General features: G+C 40.9%; 1 protein-coding gene across 2 annotated transcripts in view; it reads left to right on the top strand.

Annotated features, from left to right (window-relative positions):
* Positions 1 to 17,149, top strand: part of LOC138051670 (uncharacterized) — a 23,870-nt gene extending 6,721 nt beyond the window's left edge. For both annotated transcript variants that reach the window (XM_068897924.1, XM_068897923.1), the window contains exons 2-6: positions 5,332 to 6,562; positions 7,141 to 7,215; positions 7,816 to 7,908; positions 15,217 to 16,743; positions 17,026 to 17,149. In XM_068897924.1, coding sequence (XP_068754025.1) covers positions 5,398 to 6,562; positions 7,141 to 7,215; positions 7,816 to 7,908; positions 15,217 to 16,736 — 2,853 coding nt within the window. In that variant the 5' untranslated portion in view covers positions 5,332 to 5,397 and the 3' untranslated portion in view covers positions 16,737 to 16,743; positions 17,026 to 17,149. The remainder of the gene's footprint in view (positions 1 to 5,331; positions 6,563 to 7,140; positions 7,216 to 7,815; positions 7,909 to 15,216; positions 16,744 to 17,025) is intronic.
* Positions 17,150 to 17,500: the final 351 nt, after the last annotated feature.

Genomic DNA, 17,500 nt, shown 5'->3' with positions numbered 1-17,500 from the left:
TGTTCTGAAGAAATGCTGCGGGAGAATGGACTGCCTAATTCACGAAATGTTATTCATTCGCGAACGAAAACCAAAGCTAAACACGGAGTCTGACTCAATACGTGCAAAAGTATTTATTTAAACATATACTGCACGAACTGACACGTTAAACACCAATAACAATGAACGCTCATTATTCTAATGAAGCTTATCACATTTTATTTGTATATAATCTCTGAGCTACAATTTTACATCAGTTTTAACATTCTTCTTGATAATGAGGTCATGGAGACTTCGAAACGTCGTAGTTTTTTACCGTTAATTTTTATTATCAAATAATCTAATAAAAGGATAAAAATGATATTGACAATCTTAATCCGTATAAATATTAAAAAAATACTCCAAAAGCATCAAACAAAATGGGAAGTATATACTTTAAAAAATGCTTGTATCCACAAAGCGACGTCAATAAAGTGTCCCTAAATATTACATTATGGCTCCTTCGTGGATTGCAATGTCAATATCAATGTTCTTTAAATAGTAAACGGCTTTTCTTCTAGCTCTTGATCCTCTAAGGTAGATTGGTGCGGATCTTAATAAATCGAAGGATGTCCTTGCTCTTATCCAGGAAATTGTTTTAGGATAATCTTCTCCTTTCTTGATGGAGATCAGCGGCGCCAGTCTGCTATGGTATTGCAAACATTCCTTTCCCATACCGCCTGTTGACGTGAAAATAAGGTGTGTGAAAGTTCCTTGTTCAATGTCCAAAACCCTCCTAGAGTATAGGCGCTTCTTTTCGTTCTGCGGTATATTTGTTGGAGTTCCAGGTTCCTATACGAATCAGCATTAGGGTGGCATACCCTCACGTCAAAGAATGCTGATCGTTGGTTCTCCCAGAACCCGCTCGCGCGGATCTCTAATCTCGCATCTGGAGCTCGATTAGAACCCCTTCCTAGCTGTTCTCCCGAGATATCTTAAAGGACAGGCTAGATCTGAACATCACTGCATACCATACTCAGGAGTTCGGCTTCTAAATATCGCAGCTCATTGTGACGTTAGGTAACGAATCCATCTTGCTTGCATATCATTGCGTAGTCTACTGCAAAAATGTCGCCGCATACGCAGGTGGAGGGGATATCATCAACCGGCCAATCATAGCGTAATTTAATTGTGTCACGGAACTTCCCCCTTATTTGGGTTAAAACCCATTTCACGAAGGAGGAGTACTGTCAGCCAAACTGATGACCCTTTTTTCGCGGCAAGGTCAAGTGTTCGCTGGACTTTCTGTGGAGCTACCTCTCTGATATCCCCTGTCCTGTCTTGGAGCGCCTTTGCTCTCACTCCTCACTGCCTGTTGTAGTGGCTTGACAAGAGAAACATCCGGTATCTGATGGGACTGATCCACGATCTGTTGGACCAGCGGGGTGGTAACTTTAAGAGAGGAGGATTGCTCGAAATTTGCTTCAAGACATGGCTTTGTTATGCCTAGCCTCCCTAGAAGAACTGGCAGTGCTATAATGTCCCTGTCTAGCCAACTGCACCTATGCTCCGTAATTGCAGGGATAAGCACCTTAGATATGGCGTTCTCCAGTGGCTCTAATAGATCTTGAATATCTGGCAGCTTTCTCAAAAAATAAGTCCAACTATGTTTCAGGGCAAAGGTGTAAGCAGCATAACACGCTTGTCGTTGCGAGAGAGCAAACTCTACCAGCTTTTTAACCTCGCTGACCCAGTTGGTCACCGTTTGACTCACATATTCCTCTAGATATTCTCGTGAGCCTATGACCCCACCCAGGTGTTTTTGTCCTTGTACGGTTACATTGACAGCCGTGTCCTTGAAAACTTCTTTGACGCTTGCCTCCTTACTTGGCTTTTAGATAATCCAGCACTTCTTGGCGTTGGGAAAATACCCGAAGTCTGGGCCAAGGGTGTTCAGGTGTTCTTGATTTCCAGTATAGAGCCAGATCCACATGCATCATCTGCAAACCAGCACTGTTTGGTACTGGACGCCGCCCTTAGGCTGGTGATCAGCGGCTGCACACTTAAGGCATCAAGGCCCATAGCGAGCTAGTCACCCTGTGTTGTACCTTCAGTTGACACGATCTCTTTGCCACCAGTAATGAATAGGTGTGCCGACTTCCTGTAGGTGTTAATGGCGTACACTGCAATTACCGGACAAAGAACCCGGATGTTGTGCACTGCAGTTGCTCTGTTGAGTGCATTGAATGCATTAGAAGCATCACTGAGCAGTACCGCTTCCGTGTCATCTGTTTCAAATACGTTATGCATAAATACTTTTGTCCTTTGGCCATTTCAATTTCAGCAGGAAAAGAAAACAAACAGCGGTTACAAGCATTTTCGTTTTATACTTGACGTTTCGTATGTTGCAACATACATCATCAGAAGAGACGGTTAAAACTGTTACACAAAATTTTTATCCAGGGGAATCAACCGGCTTGCCACCAGTGGCTCTATGGTTGCAGGGTCGATATACGTTGTACATAGAGTCCTTTTCATTGTAGCTATCGCCTGGCGTAATTTTGTAGACGACTTTTTAAAGGACTTGCAAGCCAGGATTCTTCTAAAACCATTAGCGTCGACCCCGCATGGCCCCCCTGATCCCTTTGTTCTTAATGCAGCCTGCCTTATCATCTCACCATTTATCTCTGAGTACACCGAAACAGGGATATCATCGTCAATCGGCCCGAAGAGAAGTGAGCCCAATGTTGTTGGTTGTGGATTTGGGTGTTTCTCTTTTAACTGGGCCATGACGTCATCTGTTAGCTCCAGCACGCCCCAAGTTGACGTTTCTCTAAGGAAACGCAACACTGAGTTGATTTGTCCTTCGAGTACAAGCTTGGCAAATACCTTAGATTTTTCCGGCGGATCAGATGTCTTAAACTTTCCAATACGTCCCTGAAGAATTCTACCTTCACGTAACAACTTGCTGATTCCCCCTTCCCGCCAGAGCGCAAGGCGCTTAGATAACACTTCCTGGTGGTCTTTTGTCTTGGATTTGGGGCTTGGCTTTTGAAGTGTTACAGCCAAAAGGACAAAGGCTGCTTTCAATGATACGGGCTGATTGTCGGAGCTGCTATTCCAGTCATTAATATGCAATGTAACTTCATCAATAAATTCCCTTCCGATTTGTCCATACGGCACCAGAAATACATTCTTTCTCCAGGTTACAATCTCATTATAAGCATCTGCTATGGTGGAGGTCGGCATTGAGTTTGTTGTTACTCTATTCTCCTCCAAGAGGTTTTTCCCTGGGTACTTAGGCTTTCCCCTCTCCTAAAAAACCAACATTTGATTTGATTTGTTTTGATTTCAGTTGATTTGTAGTCTTCCCAATTAGTAGAGCACTGGTGCTCGGCTAATCACTTTGAGACACCTAGAGAAGAAAGTTATTATTATCATTATTATTATTATTATTATTATTATTATTATTATTATTATTATTATTTATTTTTTTATTTTTACTATTATGGGAGGGGCGGTGGCCTCATGGTTTTAGTTTTCGTTGGTATTGCTAATTTGTAAGTAAGTTAGAAAACGCTTGTAAATGGCTGCATTAGGGAAGCTCAAACCAGTTTAAACACTTTCAGGAAACTGTACCATTACAAGGATAGACCCTTTAACGCTGTATCACCATGCTTCTATGTTCTGGTACCATGTAAAACAACAAATAACTATTGCTTAACAAAACGTGCTTCACATTGTGATGTGATAGGTGACCATAGCAATAAGAGATCCATCTAAAAACATTCTATATTATGTCTTTAAATGCTTGTATCGCAAAACAAAATTCGGCAAACCCCACTTTTAGGCACAGGCTCAATCCCAGAGGTTTCATTACTAGCCGGCGAATTCCGGCTACTCCTTTATAAGTTATCGCCGCCTACTTTTTCGATAAATTACAAGATTCTCGCCGTTTCAATTCGATCCATTTCAATTTATTTTAATTCAATAAAAGAACTAGAATATCAAGGAAGCTTTTGCTGTATGTTCCGCTCCTTTTTGGACGTTGGATATTTTTGTGAATTCCTAGTTATTTGCACTCTCTTTAGCCACTCGCCAACGCGATTCTTTGCAGTCCGCCATGTTGGATGAATAGAGGAGAAAGATTGGTGCTAAATGTTGCCTCGATCACATTCACTACGTTCTTCCGGTTTTCGTCGTGTTATTTATTAAAAATGGAAGACAAAACAAGAAAGCGCGCAGCGCGATCGAGAGTGCAAAAACTAACTTGGCCACGTGCAGCCATGTGTTAATAAATATTTGTGACTGATGTTGTTGCCCAGATTGCTGGAAATACCATTTCCGAGCCCCTAGATATCAAACTTTTCTGATGGAGCGTGCCTTCAGACCCCCTAGGGAAAAGGGCCGACAGCCACCTATTTCACAAAACCAGTTGTTTAGTAAGAAAACTTATTGAAACCCCTGTAAGTTGGAACTCTTTGCAGGGTTTATAGATGACTTCCCTGTTGCTATAGTGATCTAATATTACACAGCGACAGCAACTTCTTATGCAAAAATTATGTGAAAAAACAGCCCTACGAGATAATGGCTTTTAATTTAAAAGTTAGCATATCCTAGTTTTATGAGAAAAACAACAAATAAAGCGGTGATAAACATGGTGAAATAATGCATTTTATGAAATCTACTTTGACGTTTCGTATGTTGCAATATACATTTTCAAAAGTAACCGTTATTATATGGAAAACTATTTATATTTCAAAAGAAATTGCGAGCGATCTGGGTACTAGGACTTCAAAAAGAGCAGCAACATTCCTGTATAAGCAAGGTTTCTTTTATCTTGCAAAGGTAATCAGTTTTTCCAGGCGCGAGAATTTCAAAATGATCCGATCTTACATTATGTCCAGTAGTTATAATATGATTAGCAATATCTAATGTGTGTATTTCTGTTTGGAGAGAGCCTTAAAATGTTCAGTTTTTCTGGACTGCAGTCGGTGCTTCGTTTTGCCGATGTAGAAGTCATCGCAATCCCAACAACTTGCCTTGTAAGGAACCTTAGACCTTTGGGAACGATTTATAATAGTAGTAGTAGTAGTAATTTCCTTCCCCCTAATTGCCCATATTATTTTTACCAAAGTATTCGTCATTGTTTACACTTGGTTGCCCAGGTATGAAGTGGTTAAGTTTTTAGCTAGGGGAAAGCACTGAAAAACGAATCTGGGTTAGAAGACAATGACACTTGTTTCCCATTTATTACGACGTTGCCATTCCCTGGCCAATTCTCGACATTCTCAACTCCCTTTTGTAGTCGCATTGTTTTGCTCCTCAACTTCTTTAATGTGTCCTGTAAATTCTTTTTGTGTGTGTTTTAAGGACACCAGGTAGCTCTGGCTCAAGGTCCATCCAGCCAATGCAGCAGCGTTAACACCACACTTAACTATGGCATCAGGCTCATGGCAGCAATCTCAAGAACATGGCCCCAACAAAGTGCAAGTCACCATTTTGGCTTCTGAGTGGAAATATAGTAAAGGCGAACTTTCCACAATCAACAGAGAGTTGGCCATACAGCTGGCCAAACTCCCAGAAGTCCAAATCACATACTTTTTACCGAAGTGCTCCGATGAAGATAGGAATGAAGCCCTCTGCCATGGTATAGCGATTCTCGAAGCAACAAGACTACCTGGACGTGAAGAACTGGACTGGCTCAGCTTTCCACCAGAGCATTTGCGAATAGACGTCATTGTTGGTCATGGAGTGAAACTTGGTCCCCAAGCACAAGTTATTCGCAAATCTCACAAATGCAAGTGGATACAAATTATACACACTGACCCAGAGGAACTAGACATGTTCAGATCTTACGAGAATCCAATGTCGAAGGGCGAGGAAAAACACATTGTTGAAGTAGAACTGTGCGAGATGGCTAATTTCGTTGTAGCAGTCGGGCCCAAGCTGGCAGAGGCCTTTCGCAAATATCTCCGCTGTTGTCAAAAACATCAAGATGTTTTTGACCTAACTCCAGGTATTTTTGATGAATTTTTCAGTGTTCAGCACGTTCCTGAAGACGGAAAACACTGCAGTGTCTTAGTGTTTGGTCGTGGAGGATTCGACATTGCAGCAAAAGCTGTTGCGGCCTTACCTGAAACTAGTCTAATGTTTGTTGGAGCACCCGATGGAAAACAGGAGGATATTGCAAAACGATTCCTTGAGTTTGGTATTCCCGAAAAACGCCTTAGGGTGAGAGGCTACATCAAAACCCGAGAAGCTTTGAGGCGATCATTCCATGAGGTGGATGTTGTACTCATGCCCTCTCGTACAGAAGGGTTTGGTTTAATAGGTCTGGAGGCTCTGTCAGCTGGGCTACCTGTGATCGTCAGCAAGAAATCGGGATTTGGAGAAGCCCTGGGCAATGTACCATTTGGTTCTTCATTCGTCATTGATTCTGAGGATCCTAATGCGTGGGCAGCAGCTATCAAGGACATCTGGAACAAAAACAGGCAGACAAGCCTTGATGAGGCTAAGGTTTTGCGTGACTCCTATGGAACGAAATATAGCTGGTCGGAGCAGTGCAAAGACCTTCTCAAAAAGATGATCAACTCAGTTAATGGTATGAATTAAGTTCTTATTTTTGAGAAAATTTGTTTGAATCCGATCCTTGTTTGTGGAAATCGTTTAAAAGTCGTTTATGTAGGCATGATGGCGGTTTAACAGTGTTTATATCAAGTAGGCATCAACTGCGAGTGGCAATTTCATCAATTCAAAACTTGAAAGCAAATCTTACTGAGGCTGAACCCTAACTTGTGTGAATAGGAACTGCATTACACATTCAGTCCATTGATTCATGTCATAGGAAATCTTCTTTTTTTCTCTTTTTCACTGCCTCAATGTTATTTGGAACTCCGATTGGAATGCACTTCACGTGTTCGTTGAATATAAATCGATCAACTGAAAAACCAGGTCCCAAGTCCGAGTCTGCCTATTCATCGAACGTTCTTAACCCCTTCCAAATAAAATTGCTATTAAAGATACCTCGCGTCTCGTAATATTAAAATAAAATGTACAAAAACACGGGCTCGCGCAATTTTTTTCAACTTTGAAATAATTTACTCGTGCTTATATATTCCAAACTGCACTTGAAATCATGTGATAACCTATACCAATATTTACTATTGGCTATTTCAACAGATGCTTCCTGCGACGTTCACATGCCACCAGAGGCACGAGGCAGATTACTTGTAAAATCCAGTGAGGACGAAAAAGGTAAAAATCATCGGAACTCGTACAAGTACAAACCTGCTGTTGGAAAGATAGTTCTCCAACAGATATTTTGAGCAAGAGCCGATACAACGTAGATTTGATTTATAATGGTAATTGGACTGAGTGGAGTGCGATTTGGTCTGAGATCATACGGGGGATTTCAAAAGCGAATAACTTTGATAGATGTACCCAAATCTCTATGCCCTTTTCTGTAGCCTATCAATTTGACTCAAATACTTAATGTAAGCAGCAACACCCCAAACTTGGATACAGCAAGTAAAGAGTGACATAATAAGAGAGTTAAAAAGATAATGAAGGTCGAAAATACTATAACCATTATTTTTGTGCACTCTGAGGGTATGCATACGCTTAAAGAGCTCTGTCCATCAAGTCATCAAAATGCTTATCCCAGTTGGTGGGAGAATCCTGAAATGTCACTCCAAGAACCTTCAGATAAGACCCACGTTTAAATTAATATCGAAAATTTCATCAGGGGAGGCCAAGGTTGTTCTTGCTTTTATGACAAGTTCCTTGATTTTGCTCAAATTGAGTTTCATTAAATTCTTCACTGCCCAAATCTTTCATGTGACTCTTCTTTTGTAGGGCAGCTGAATTTTGCAGATAGGTCTTTCACCCATCCTGACCCTCCACAAAAGAAAGCAAGAGAAGACGAGGAAGAGGTTAAGCAAGATTCTGGTAAAGTCGTCTAAACCGAAAGAAGTTTTAATCTGATTTTAAATTTCACTGACAGAGAAGCTCTTCAAATTAACGTTTTCTGACAGTTGGGCAGATGAAAATACTTGTGTCTTAGCGTTTAGCCAAGGACATCTATGCCGTAACATTTTGGCCAACAACTAAAACTAGAGGTCATTTTTATACATTGTGATTAGCAAACCGTAACTAGTTCAGGTGCCTGCTGTCTGAAAGAACCACTAAAATGGCCAATCAAATGGTTCGATGCTGCTCAGACCTGTTGATCCAGAACTTACAGTGCAGCTTAAAGACGGGGGAACCAAAATATACGAGGAAAATGCAAAAATTAGGAGTATATGACCATACGCATACGCGTATCAGTATTCACATACGCTCTTACGCCTATGTACTTATACCCTTATATGTCATTAGTATGTATAAGCTAGCCTATGTGTTTTATCCGTTGTAGAAAGAGCACTGAACACGCTGTGGTGCACCGACTGTCCGTAGGTCGTCTTTTGTTTCTCTCGGCTGTGGTTCTTTGATCACAGCTGTAGCGTCACATCGAAGTTTTAATTAAGTGTCTAGTATGACCCAAACCTCTTCATAAATAATGATAAGGAAAAGGAAAGGAAAGGAAAGGAACTTTATTTAAGTGTCTAGTCGTTCTAGCGCTGAAGCACTAATTGGGGACACTGTAAACTGAAATTAACAATTAACAAAAATCAAGTCAAATGTTGGTTTTGAGGAGAGGGGAAACCTGAGTACCCGGAGAAAACTGCTCGGTGCAGAGTAGAGAACCAACAAACTCAACCCACATATGACGACGGATCTGGGAATCGAACCCGGGCGAGTGCTCTCACCACTGTGCCATCCCTGCACCCAAACAACTGTGCTCATGTTATAGGCTCATGTTAAAGGGAACTACTTAATAGTTTTTGCCGTTTTTGTTAAAAGCTCTCAATTTCTTGAGTTCTTTTGCCAGTAAACGTTTCTCTGTTTTCGCTCGCCTACAAATAATATGAACGTTCGCTTGCCGTGGCGCTACATTCACAATGGCCTCTCACCCGCAGGTGGTAAGAAAACCCACAACGTTTCCTTTAGCATATAAAGCATAAAAAAAACTTGTTAAATACGCAATACAGACATAGGTTATAACATGACCAGCAAGAAAACACTGGCACGTGTTTTAGTCAAGTCTTTTTAGGCCAGGTTAATTGCTGGGTGGGAGATCAACGTGGAATACGCGGTGTTGTAGCCTTGCAGACCAAACAGGGTTGGAATAGTGGTGAGTGGTGAGAGTGCTCACCGCTCAACAGTGAAGACGGGACTCACGAGAACTGAGGATCTTATACCTACACAAGCTACCCTAGCGGGTCACCTTTTTAAAATTTATTTCGCTTAAAAACTCGGCGAACCGTTTACATGAGAAACTGAATGTTGGACTGGCTAGAAGCAAGAGAGAATTAGATAAGATTGTTTCACTATCAATGTGCGATTTTACCTCAGCACAGTCACCAGTGGACTTACGTTTAAATAGGGCCCCACTTTAACCAATCAGGAGTGATTGACCAAGTGTTGATGCAAGATCCAAGATGGATGCAAGTTTTTAAGCTCCACCAAATTTCTAGAGAGCCAGTAATTACGTCGCAGTGTAAGTCATCCGCCTAGAACAGCAATGCTCACTGCGGGCCACCATGGTCTTGTTTGCATAATCATGATTTGTTTGCAAATAAAGTTGTAAGTTATAAAGTTGTAAGGAGAAGCCATGTCACGCGTGACTGCTTCTGCCATGTTTTTTCAGTGACATGGCAAATAATTTTCGTGGAACAGGTATTCTAAAAATCAGACTCATTTTTGACTGTGCTGGGGAGCCCACTCATGCATTAAGAACACTCTTATCTAATCCACTCTTGCTAGAAGGGTGTCCTTCCTGGTATGGTGACCCTCCAAGCTGAGCCAGTCTTTTGTGATATAAACACGTTCGCTTGCCCGTCCAGTTTAACTTGATCACGGGTTAGCAATAGGGGAGTTCTTCCAGGTCTTGTAAGGCCAGCTCTTGACTTGGTTGAACATGGAAACATTTTTTATATTGCAAATTAAGGCTGCTACAGATGACACAGCTGGAAGGGTGATCTTCTTTGTACAGGACATCTCTTCTCCATATAGGCGGGGACTCAAAGGGTTGTCCTCCTTGTAGATACGGTTCGTCAGCGACAATATCAAGAGAAGGTGGAGAAGTGGCAAGGGAAGCTAATGAAGAACAGATGGGATGGCAATAACTTGGATCGAGAGGGATGCTTCGCGTGGCTCTATCATTGGAAAACGGCACCTACACATACGGTGGCAGGGTTAAGAGAACTTTATCAGCAGTTACTGCCTACCAAGGTTTACCACCACAGAAAGACTGGCAAAAGCGGAAATGGTGACGAACGTTACCGTATGTGTGGTAAAACTGAAAGCGTGGGTCATATATTAGCAGGCTGTAGCGCAATCGCTCAAACACAGTATCTGGCGAGGCACAATAAAGCTCTCAAAATCGTGTTTTTTGAGATGCTAAGATCCTTAGACCTCATCACTACAACAGCGTCCTGGTACTCCCAAGCTCAACCAAAACCAATGCACGAGAACGATAGAGTAGTTGCATATTGGGACGTCCCATTGTTTGCAGATACCACCCACGTCAAGGCCAACAGGATCGACGCGAGGATCATCGACAAGGAGAGAAAGGAAGTCAAGCTGCTGGCGATGAACTACCCGTGGGCATAAAATAGAGAGGAAAAAGTTATGGAGAAGACCAGCAAGTACGGACCACTCCGTTGGGAATTGCAGCAAGGATACCCAGACTACGAAGTAACACAACACAACATCATCATCGATATCCTTGGAGACAATTCTCAAGATCTCACCAAGACTCTCAAGCAGCTAGTAGGAAATAGGTATAGATCAGTCGTAGCTCAGATGCAGAAATCAGTTGTTACAAGTTTTCTATACATCGCCCGCTGGTTTAACGTTTTAACGCACTAGGGAACAGTGTTTTCATAGATCGCATTTTAGATAATACATTGCTGTAGGTTTTTTTTAGGACTTTACTTGAACTAGCATTAGCCTTTTACGATTTAGTATTTGTTTTACGAGTTTTATAAATTTCTCATTAGCGTAAGGTTTTTTAGTCTCGCGGTACACGGCTACGGTTTAGGGCCGCCCGTTTACTGTAGGTTAATCTGGGCAACCAGTTGTTTTTATATAAACTGCTCATAAAAATAATGCCTTGTATAATGCCTTCCATCCTCGATAGTGTCGTAAGGCTCTATCTACCAAGAAATGGCGGTGGCTGGCGCTTGATAACAGGGGAGACAGTGTGGAGCTATCCAAAGCAAGACTAGCTAAATACGTGCCAGAAAACAAAGAAAGGCTGTTGTCTGCCGCTAGGGGGAACATAACATGGGATGGCGAGGAGTATAATGAGATTAAGAGGCGGAAAGTGAGAGAGAGAACCAAGGAGGTGAGGAGTAAAAAGCTACATGGACAGTTTCTGATGGGGATGAATGAACTTGCCAATGAAAACAGTTAAGGACAGCTAAGGACAGGACAGCTAAGGCTAAGGACAGGATATATCTAAAGAAAGAGACGGAGGGGTTGCTGGTGGCTGCCCAGAGCCATTTGCTGAGAACCATTGCTATAAAAGCTAATATCGATAAGTCACAAGAGAACTCACTAGGACTTTTGAACGAACAGTATATAACACATTTAGTAAACAAAATTTTGAACAATGTATTAGAAATGACCAATTTGCGTACAGGACGGGCGGTAGTTGTACCAATGCACTTCTTAAGATTCAGCATGATACCTACCAGACTTTAGATAATCCTAAAATCGAAGCTGTGCATGTCTTTACTATGGATTTTACTAAAGCGTTATCGGATAGTATAAAGCAAAGTTTATTGTCAGAAAAGCTAAAAAAGGCTCCTCTGAATCCGTATGTAATTAATTTGCTTATCGATTTTTTATCGGATAGAGAACAAAGAGTTGTGCATAATAATGTAGTTACTGAATGGAAATGTGTCAATCGTGGCACCACCCAAGGGAGTGTAAATGGTCCTTATCTTTTCAGTCTTTTCTTAAACGACCTGCTAATCGACGAACCGCAAAGCGCAAGTTTAATTAAGCATGCTGATGGCAGTACTGTGGTAATACCAGTCTGTAGGGGCAAGAGAAATGAATCAGAAAAGGTCCGAGACTCGTTTTTGCACTGGACTGAGATAAATAACAAGAAATGCAATACTGACAAGTGTAAGGAAGTTAGTCTTATTAAGAGAGGTTGCAGTAGAGCCTTAACGTCAGTCCGGGGTATCGAACAACGTAAAGAACGCACTGTACCAGGCTTGACACTACAGGATGATTGTAAGTACTCAGCTCATGGGAGGGCCAAACTATGGGAAGCGAACAAATGCTTCTTTATTATAAGATCTCTAAGGAAGGAATGATATAGGAAGACGGAAGTAGATAAGTTATAATTGTACTCTGTAATTATGACAAAATTTATGTATGCGCGACCGGTTTACGGAAGGAATGAATCTGACCCAAACGCAATTCAACATTTTTTAACTACATGCTATAAAAGACGATATATGATAGATCAAGTAAATATTTTTAATCTTCTAGAACAATGTGATCGAAGATAATTTTTAAAAATCCCTGCCACCCATTGCATCATTTAGCACCAAAGGCTAAAGTTACTTCTTACGCCATCTTCTGCCAGACCAAAATTGAATACAGAACCATTTAAGATAGCTTTTTTAACAGATTAAATTTTAAATGCAATTTAAATATATAGTTCTTAGAAAGCATTAATGTATTGTATACATCATATTTAATTCATTGTAACGTTTGTTATGTATTTTAACGAATTAATAAAGACACTATTATTATTATTATTATTATTATTATTATTATTATTATTATTATTATTATTATTATTATTATTATTATTACTGAGCTTTGCCCCTGAGAGTGTTCTAGAGAATGACAAGACTAAAATTCTGTGGGATTTTAACATCCAGACAGATCGGAAAATGTCGCATAACGGGCCTGGCATTGTCGTGATCGACAAGAAAACAAACGAATCCCACATTGTTGACGTCGCTGGCCCGGTTGATAGCCGGATATGCCTAAAGGAGCATGAGAAAGAGGAGAATTATATTGCCCTGGCCTTTGAGATAAAGAGACTTTGGCGATTACGTACGGTTAGAATCACCCCTGTTATAATTGGCGCTCTTGGTACTTTCTCTAATAATCTACAGAGGTATTTGGAAGACTTCTACATTGGACTAAGCATCCAATCATTACAGAAATCAGTACTGTTGGGATCCGCGGGAATTCCCCGAAGAACCCTGGAACGATAAGGTGGTGTGTCGCTACCTGCTGCTGGGGGATACTCCAGTAGCAACTACTGTGATATAGCCTAATAATAATAATAATAATAATAATAATAATAATAATAATAATAAACATGGAACATTATCATTAGGAACAACAAGGGCTCTGAGGTTAAGAGTTTTTAAAATCTTAGTCTATACTGATACATTAAGGATCCATAGTTATTTATTAGGGATCGATCCTCTGGAGAAGACAATGGAAAAAAGATCAGCCCGCAAAAGGGGATGATAATAATGATGATTGATTTTAAGTATTAAAGATATTTAACTAACAGAAGAAACTAAAAAGCGAATACCCAGGGGAAAAAGTGCAGTCCAGATCTTCAAGTCCAGCAAAGCCAACCCTTCTTAAAGTATTATTTGTCGCCAGAATCTTTAGGTGAAAGGGGGTGTGCCTAATACCGTTTTACCTGTGTAAAGGTCGACCTCGTTAATAACTTGTGCATTTTTGACCAGGAACGCAAGTAATTCAATGCACGCTCGATCTTGATATCCAACACGACTGAAGTATCCCTTTGCTAACTATTTCTAACTATAAGGTAAGGTTAAAATTTCACTCCTGTGCTGAGACTTTCCCTCTTCTTAAGAAAACTGGAAGATGCAATTTGACACGTTATTTTAAAAAAAATCATCAGATATGTCCAGAAATACAGGTAATTAAATGCGTGCGGATTTTAATATGCGTCACGAAGTGTCCTCTTGCTCTTTTTCCCAACTTCAAAATCACTCGTTTCTCGGAATACAGAAAATTAACGTCACAAAGTGTCCCCGAAATGCTAGCGCTGTTCCTCAAGTAAGGATAAACTGCAGCTGTATTTACCCTGACATAAAAGTAACGCTAACCTTTATAGAAAACGTTAAACAACCTGCCGAAGACTGCACAGGCCTAGAACCCAGCTGCAGAATTCTTGGTTAATATTGGTTAAAATTGGGTATGAGAGATACTCGCAACTGATGACTTATTGGAGGTCACGGTGTCCTCTTAAACCAAAACGCTGTTAAATGCCTTCAAAAAGATTTAAATAAGGCATTTCACTTTCTAGCTTCACTGAAGCGATTTAAAAATGGCCTGGGTTGAACGAAATATCTCAAAATAACTTTACTCTCGCTAAGGTCACAAAGTTTAATTGCATAATTGTTAGGGATAAATTAAAAATTTGCAGCTATATGACCTCCGACGACTACTTATCAGGCAAGGGTGATGTTTTTTACAAATTGATTTATTTATTTACATCAAATACAATACACATAAATCAAACAACAACAAACAAACAGAGACATACAGAAACACAAGGGTGATATTTGTAGCTAATTTTTACAGGTAATAAAAGGTCGCCACCTGAGCCAGCCCTCCTCTGTCTCCACGGGCAAACATTTACTGCACTAAAAGATTTACTTTTATAAAATAATTAGGATAGTATGCGCACTTTCATTGGTCAATAGCTGTGTTTAGATAAGAGTATGTAAACACGGCTGTGACATCTCACGAACTTTGATTGGTTATGTATTGTCAGACGCGCGTTTTGATTGGTTGGCAGGAAATACGTGTGTATGTGTCAAGAAAATCGGTTTCAATCAAAAAGTGAAAAAACCAGCATTTTCCTTGATTTGTTGAATTATCTTTGAGAAATATTTTATAAAAGCAATAGAAAACCTTTTTCCTGTGTTTGCATCGCCTGATATAAATACTCGAGGGTTGGGACAATTCTCGACAGTTATGCAAACCCACGTCTTTGTCGCGGGTTTGCATAACTGTCTCGAATTCTCCCAACCCCTCTCGTGTTTATATCAGGCTATGCAAACATGGAAAACGTTCTCTATTGCTTAAATACTGTCATTAACTAAATTTTGTTTGGTTTGATCCTTACAACAGATATTATCCTCAAAGTTGTCCTCAAACTAGCCTATGGAGGTGCATGGGTTGCTGGAACAGACCTCATACTAGCAAAGTATATCGATGACCCTGAAAGAATGATTCAGTTGTTTCATCGAGTCGTCCTGCCAACTGGAGTTCTTTTGAAATACATTTTTGAAGGATCAATTATTTGCATCCTTGAAGTCATTGATTTGCATGGATTGCATTCCCTTCGGCAGAATTTTGAGAGCGGCCTGCTTAAGAAAAACTTGGAAAGTGCTTTGATAACAGAGGATCTTTACAAGTTGGTAAAAAGAGATGAAATTATTATGGAGGTATTCCTGGAGGAGAAGACAACACCACACTTAGCTATGACGTCAGCTTCATGGCAGCAATTTCAAGAACCTGGCCCTAACAAAGTTCAAGTCACCATTTTGGCTTCTGAGTGGGGATCCAGTAAAGGCGAACTTTCCACAATCAACAGAGAGTTCGCCATACAGCTGGCCAAATTCCCAGAAGTCCAAATCACATACTTTTTACCGAAATGCTCTAAGGAGGATAGGAAAGTAGCTCTCAGCCACGGCATAACGATTCTTGAGGCAGCACCACTGCTAGGGTACGAAGAACTGGAATGGCTCAGCTTTCCACCAGAGCATTTGCAAATAGACGTTATTGTTGGTCATGGAGTTAAACTTGGTCGCCAAGCTCAAGTTATTCGCAAATCTCACAAATGTAAGTGGATGCAATTGCTACACACTGACCCAGAGGAACTAGACATATTCAAGTGTTATGAGAATCCAATCTCGAAGGGCGAGGAAAAGGACAATGTCGAAGTTGGGCTGTGCGAGATGGCTAATATCGTTGTAAAAGTTGGGCCCAAGCTTGCGGAGGCCTTTCGCAAATATCTCCGCAGTTGTCAAAAAGATCAAGATGTTTTCGAGTTCACTCCCGGTATTATTGATGAATTTGTCAGAATTCAACAACTTTCTGAGGAAAAAGAACATTTCAGGGTTCTGTTGTTTGGTCGTGGAGATGCTGAGGGATTTGTCATAGCAGCAAGATCTGTTGCGGCGTTGCCAGACTCTTATCTTGTTGTTGTCGGGGCACCCGATGGAAAACATGAAGAAATGGCAAATCGATTGCTTGAATGTGGTATTCCCAAACATCGCTTCAGAGTGAGAGGCTATGCCAAAAGCCGAGGATTCTTGAAGCAATTATTCTGTGAGGTGGACCTTGTAATTGTGCTCTCCAGAACAGAAGGATTTGGCTTGGCAGGACTGCAGGCTCTGTCAGCTGGGTTACCTGTGATCGTCAGAAAGAACTCTGGCTTTGGAGAAGCCCTGAGCAATGTACCATTTGGCTCTTCATTTGTCGTTGACTCAGAGGATTTCAATACTTGGGCAGCAGCTATCAAGGACATCTGGAACAAAAACAGGCAGACAAGACTAGATGACTCAAAGGTTTTGCGCGACGCCTATGGTACTAAATATAGCTGGTCTAAGCAGTGCAAAGATCTTCTCGAAAAGATGGTCCACTGAGTTAATGGTATGAATTAATTTCAATTGTATGTGAAAATTGTTATAAGTCGTTTGTGTAGTTTGATAGTTGGTTAACTGTGTTAATATCAAATAGACATCAACTTCAAGTGGCAGTTTCATCAACTCAAAACGTGAAATCAAATCTAGCTGAGGTTGAACCCTAACTTCTGTGAATAGCAACTTCATTACTCAGTCAGTCAATTGATTCTTAGGTCTTGAGAAATCTTGCTTTTGTTCTTTACCACGCATGATTCCCTCACTTAATATCGACCATTGGTTATTTCGACAGATGCTTCCTGCGACGTTCAGATGCCACGAGAGCCACTGGGCAGATTACATACAAAATCTAGTGAGGACGAAAAACGTCAAAATCATTACAGCTCTTGCAAGTACAAATCGGCTGCTGAAATTAAAACTTTCGTATAACCTCGTATAGAGTCTGTTGGCTCATATAAATAGGTAGCCTCCGTAGCAGGCGGTTTGGCGAATTTTACACGGTTTTTTTACACCGGGGATGAATTTTTGAATATCGCCGCGCGAAAACCTAGAGCGAAGTCAAACGAGAACGCGAGGGGGAAGGGGCCGAGGAGAAGGAGTGAGAAACCGCCTGCAATCAACCCCTCAACATTTCGAAACCTCTGTTCGCCGAAGTACGGGGCAGAAAATATTGTTAGTCCTGATTGGCTGATAAAGTGTCAGAAAATATCCGCCTGTCAGTTAAAATTTACTGCTCCCTTTCATAAAAGTGTAAAGACAAAACAGAG

The sequence above is a fragment of the Montipora capricornis genome, chromosome 6, assembly GCF_036669925.1.
Source record: "Montipora capricornis isolate CH-2021 chromosome 6, ASM3666992v2, whole genome shotgun sequence".
NCBI lineage: Eukaryota > Metazoa > Cnidaria > Anthozoa > Scleractinia > Acroporidae > Montipora > Montipora capricornis.
This window is presented reverse-complemented; position numbering and strand designations above follow the sequence as displayed.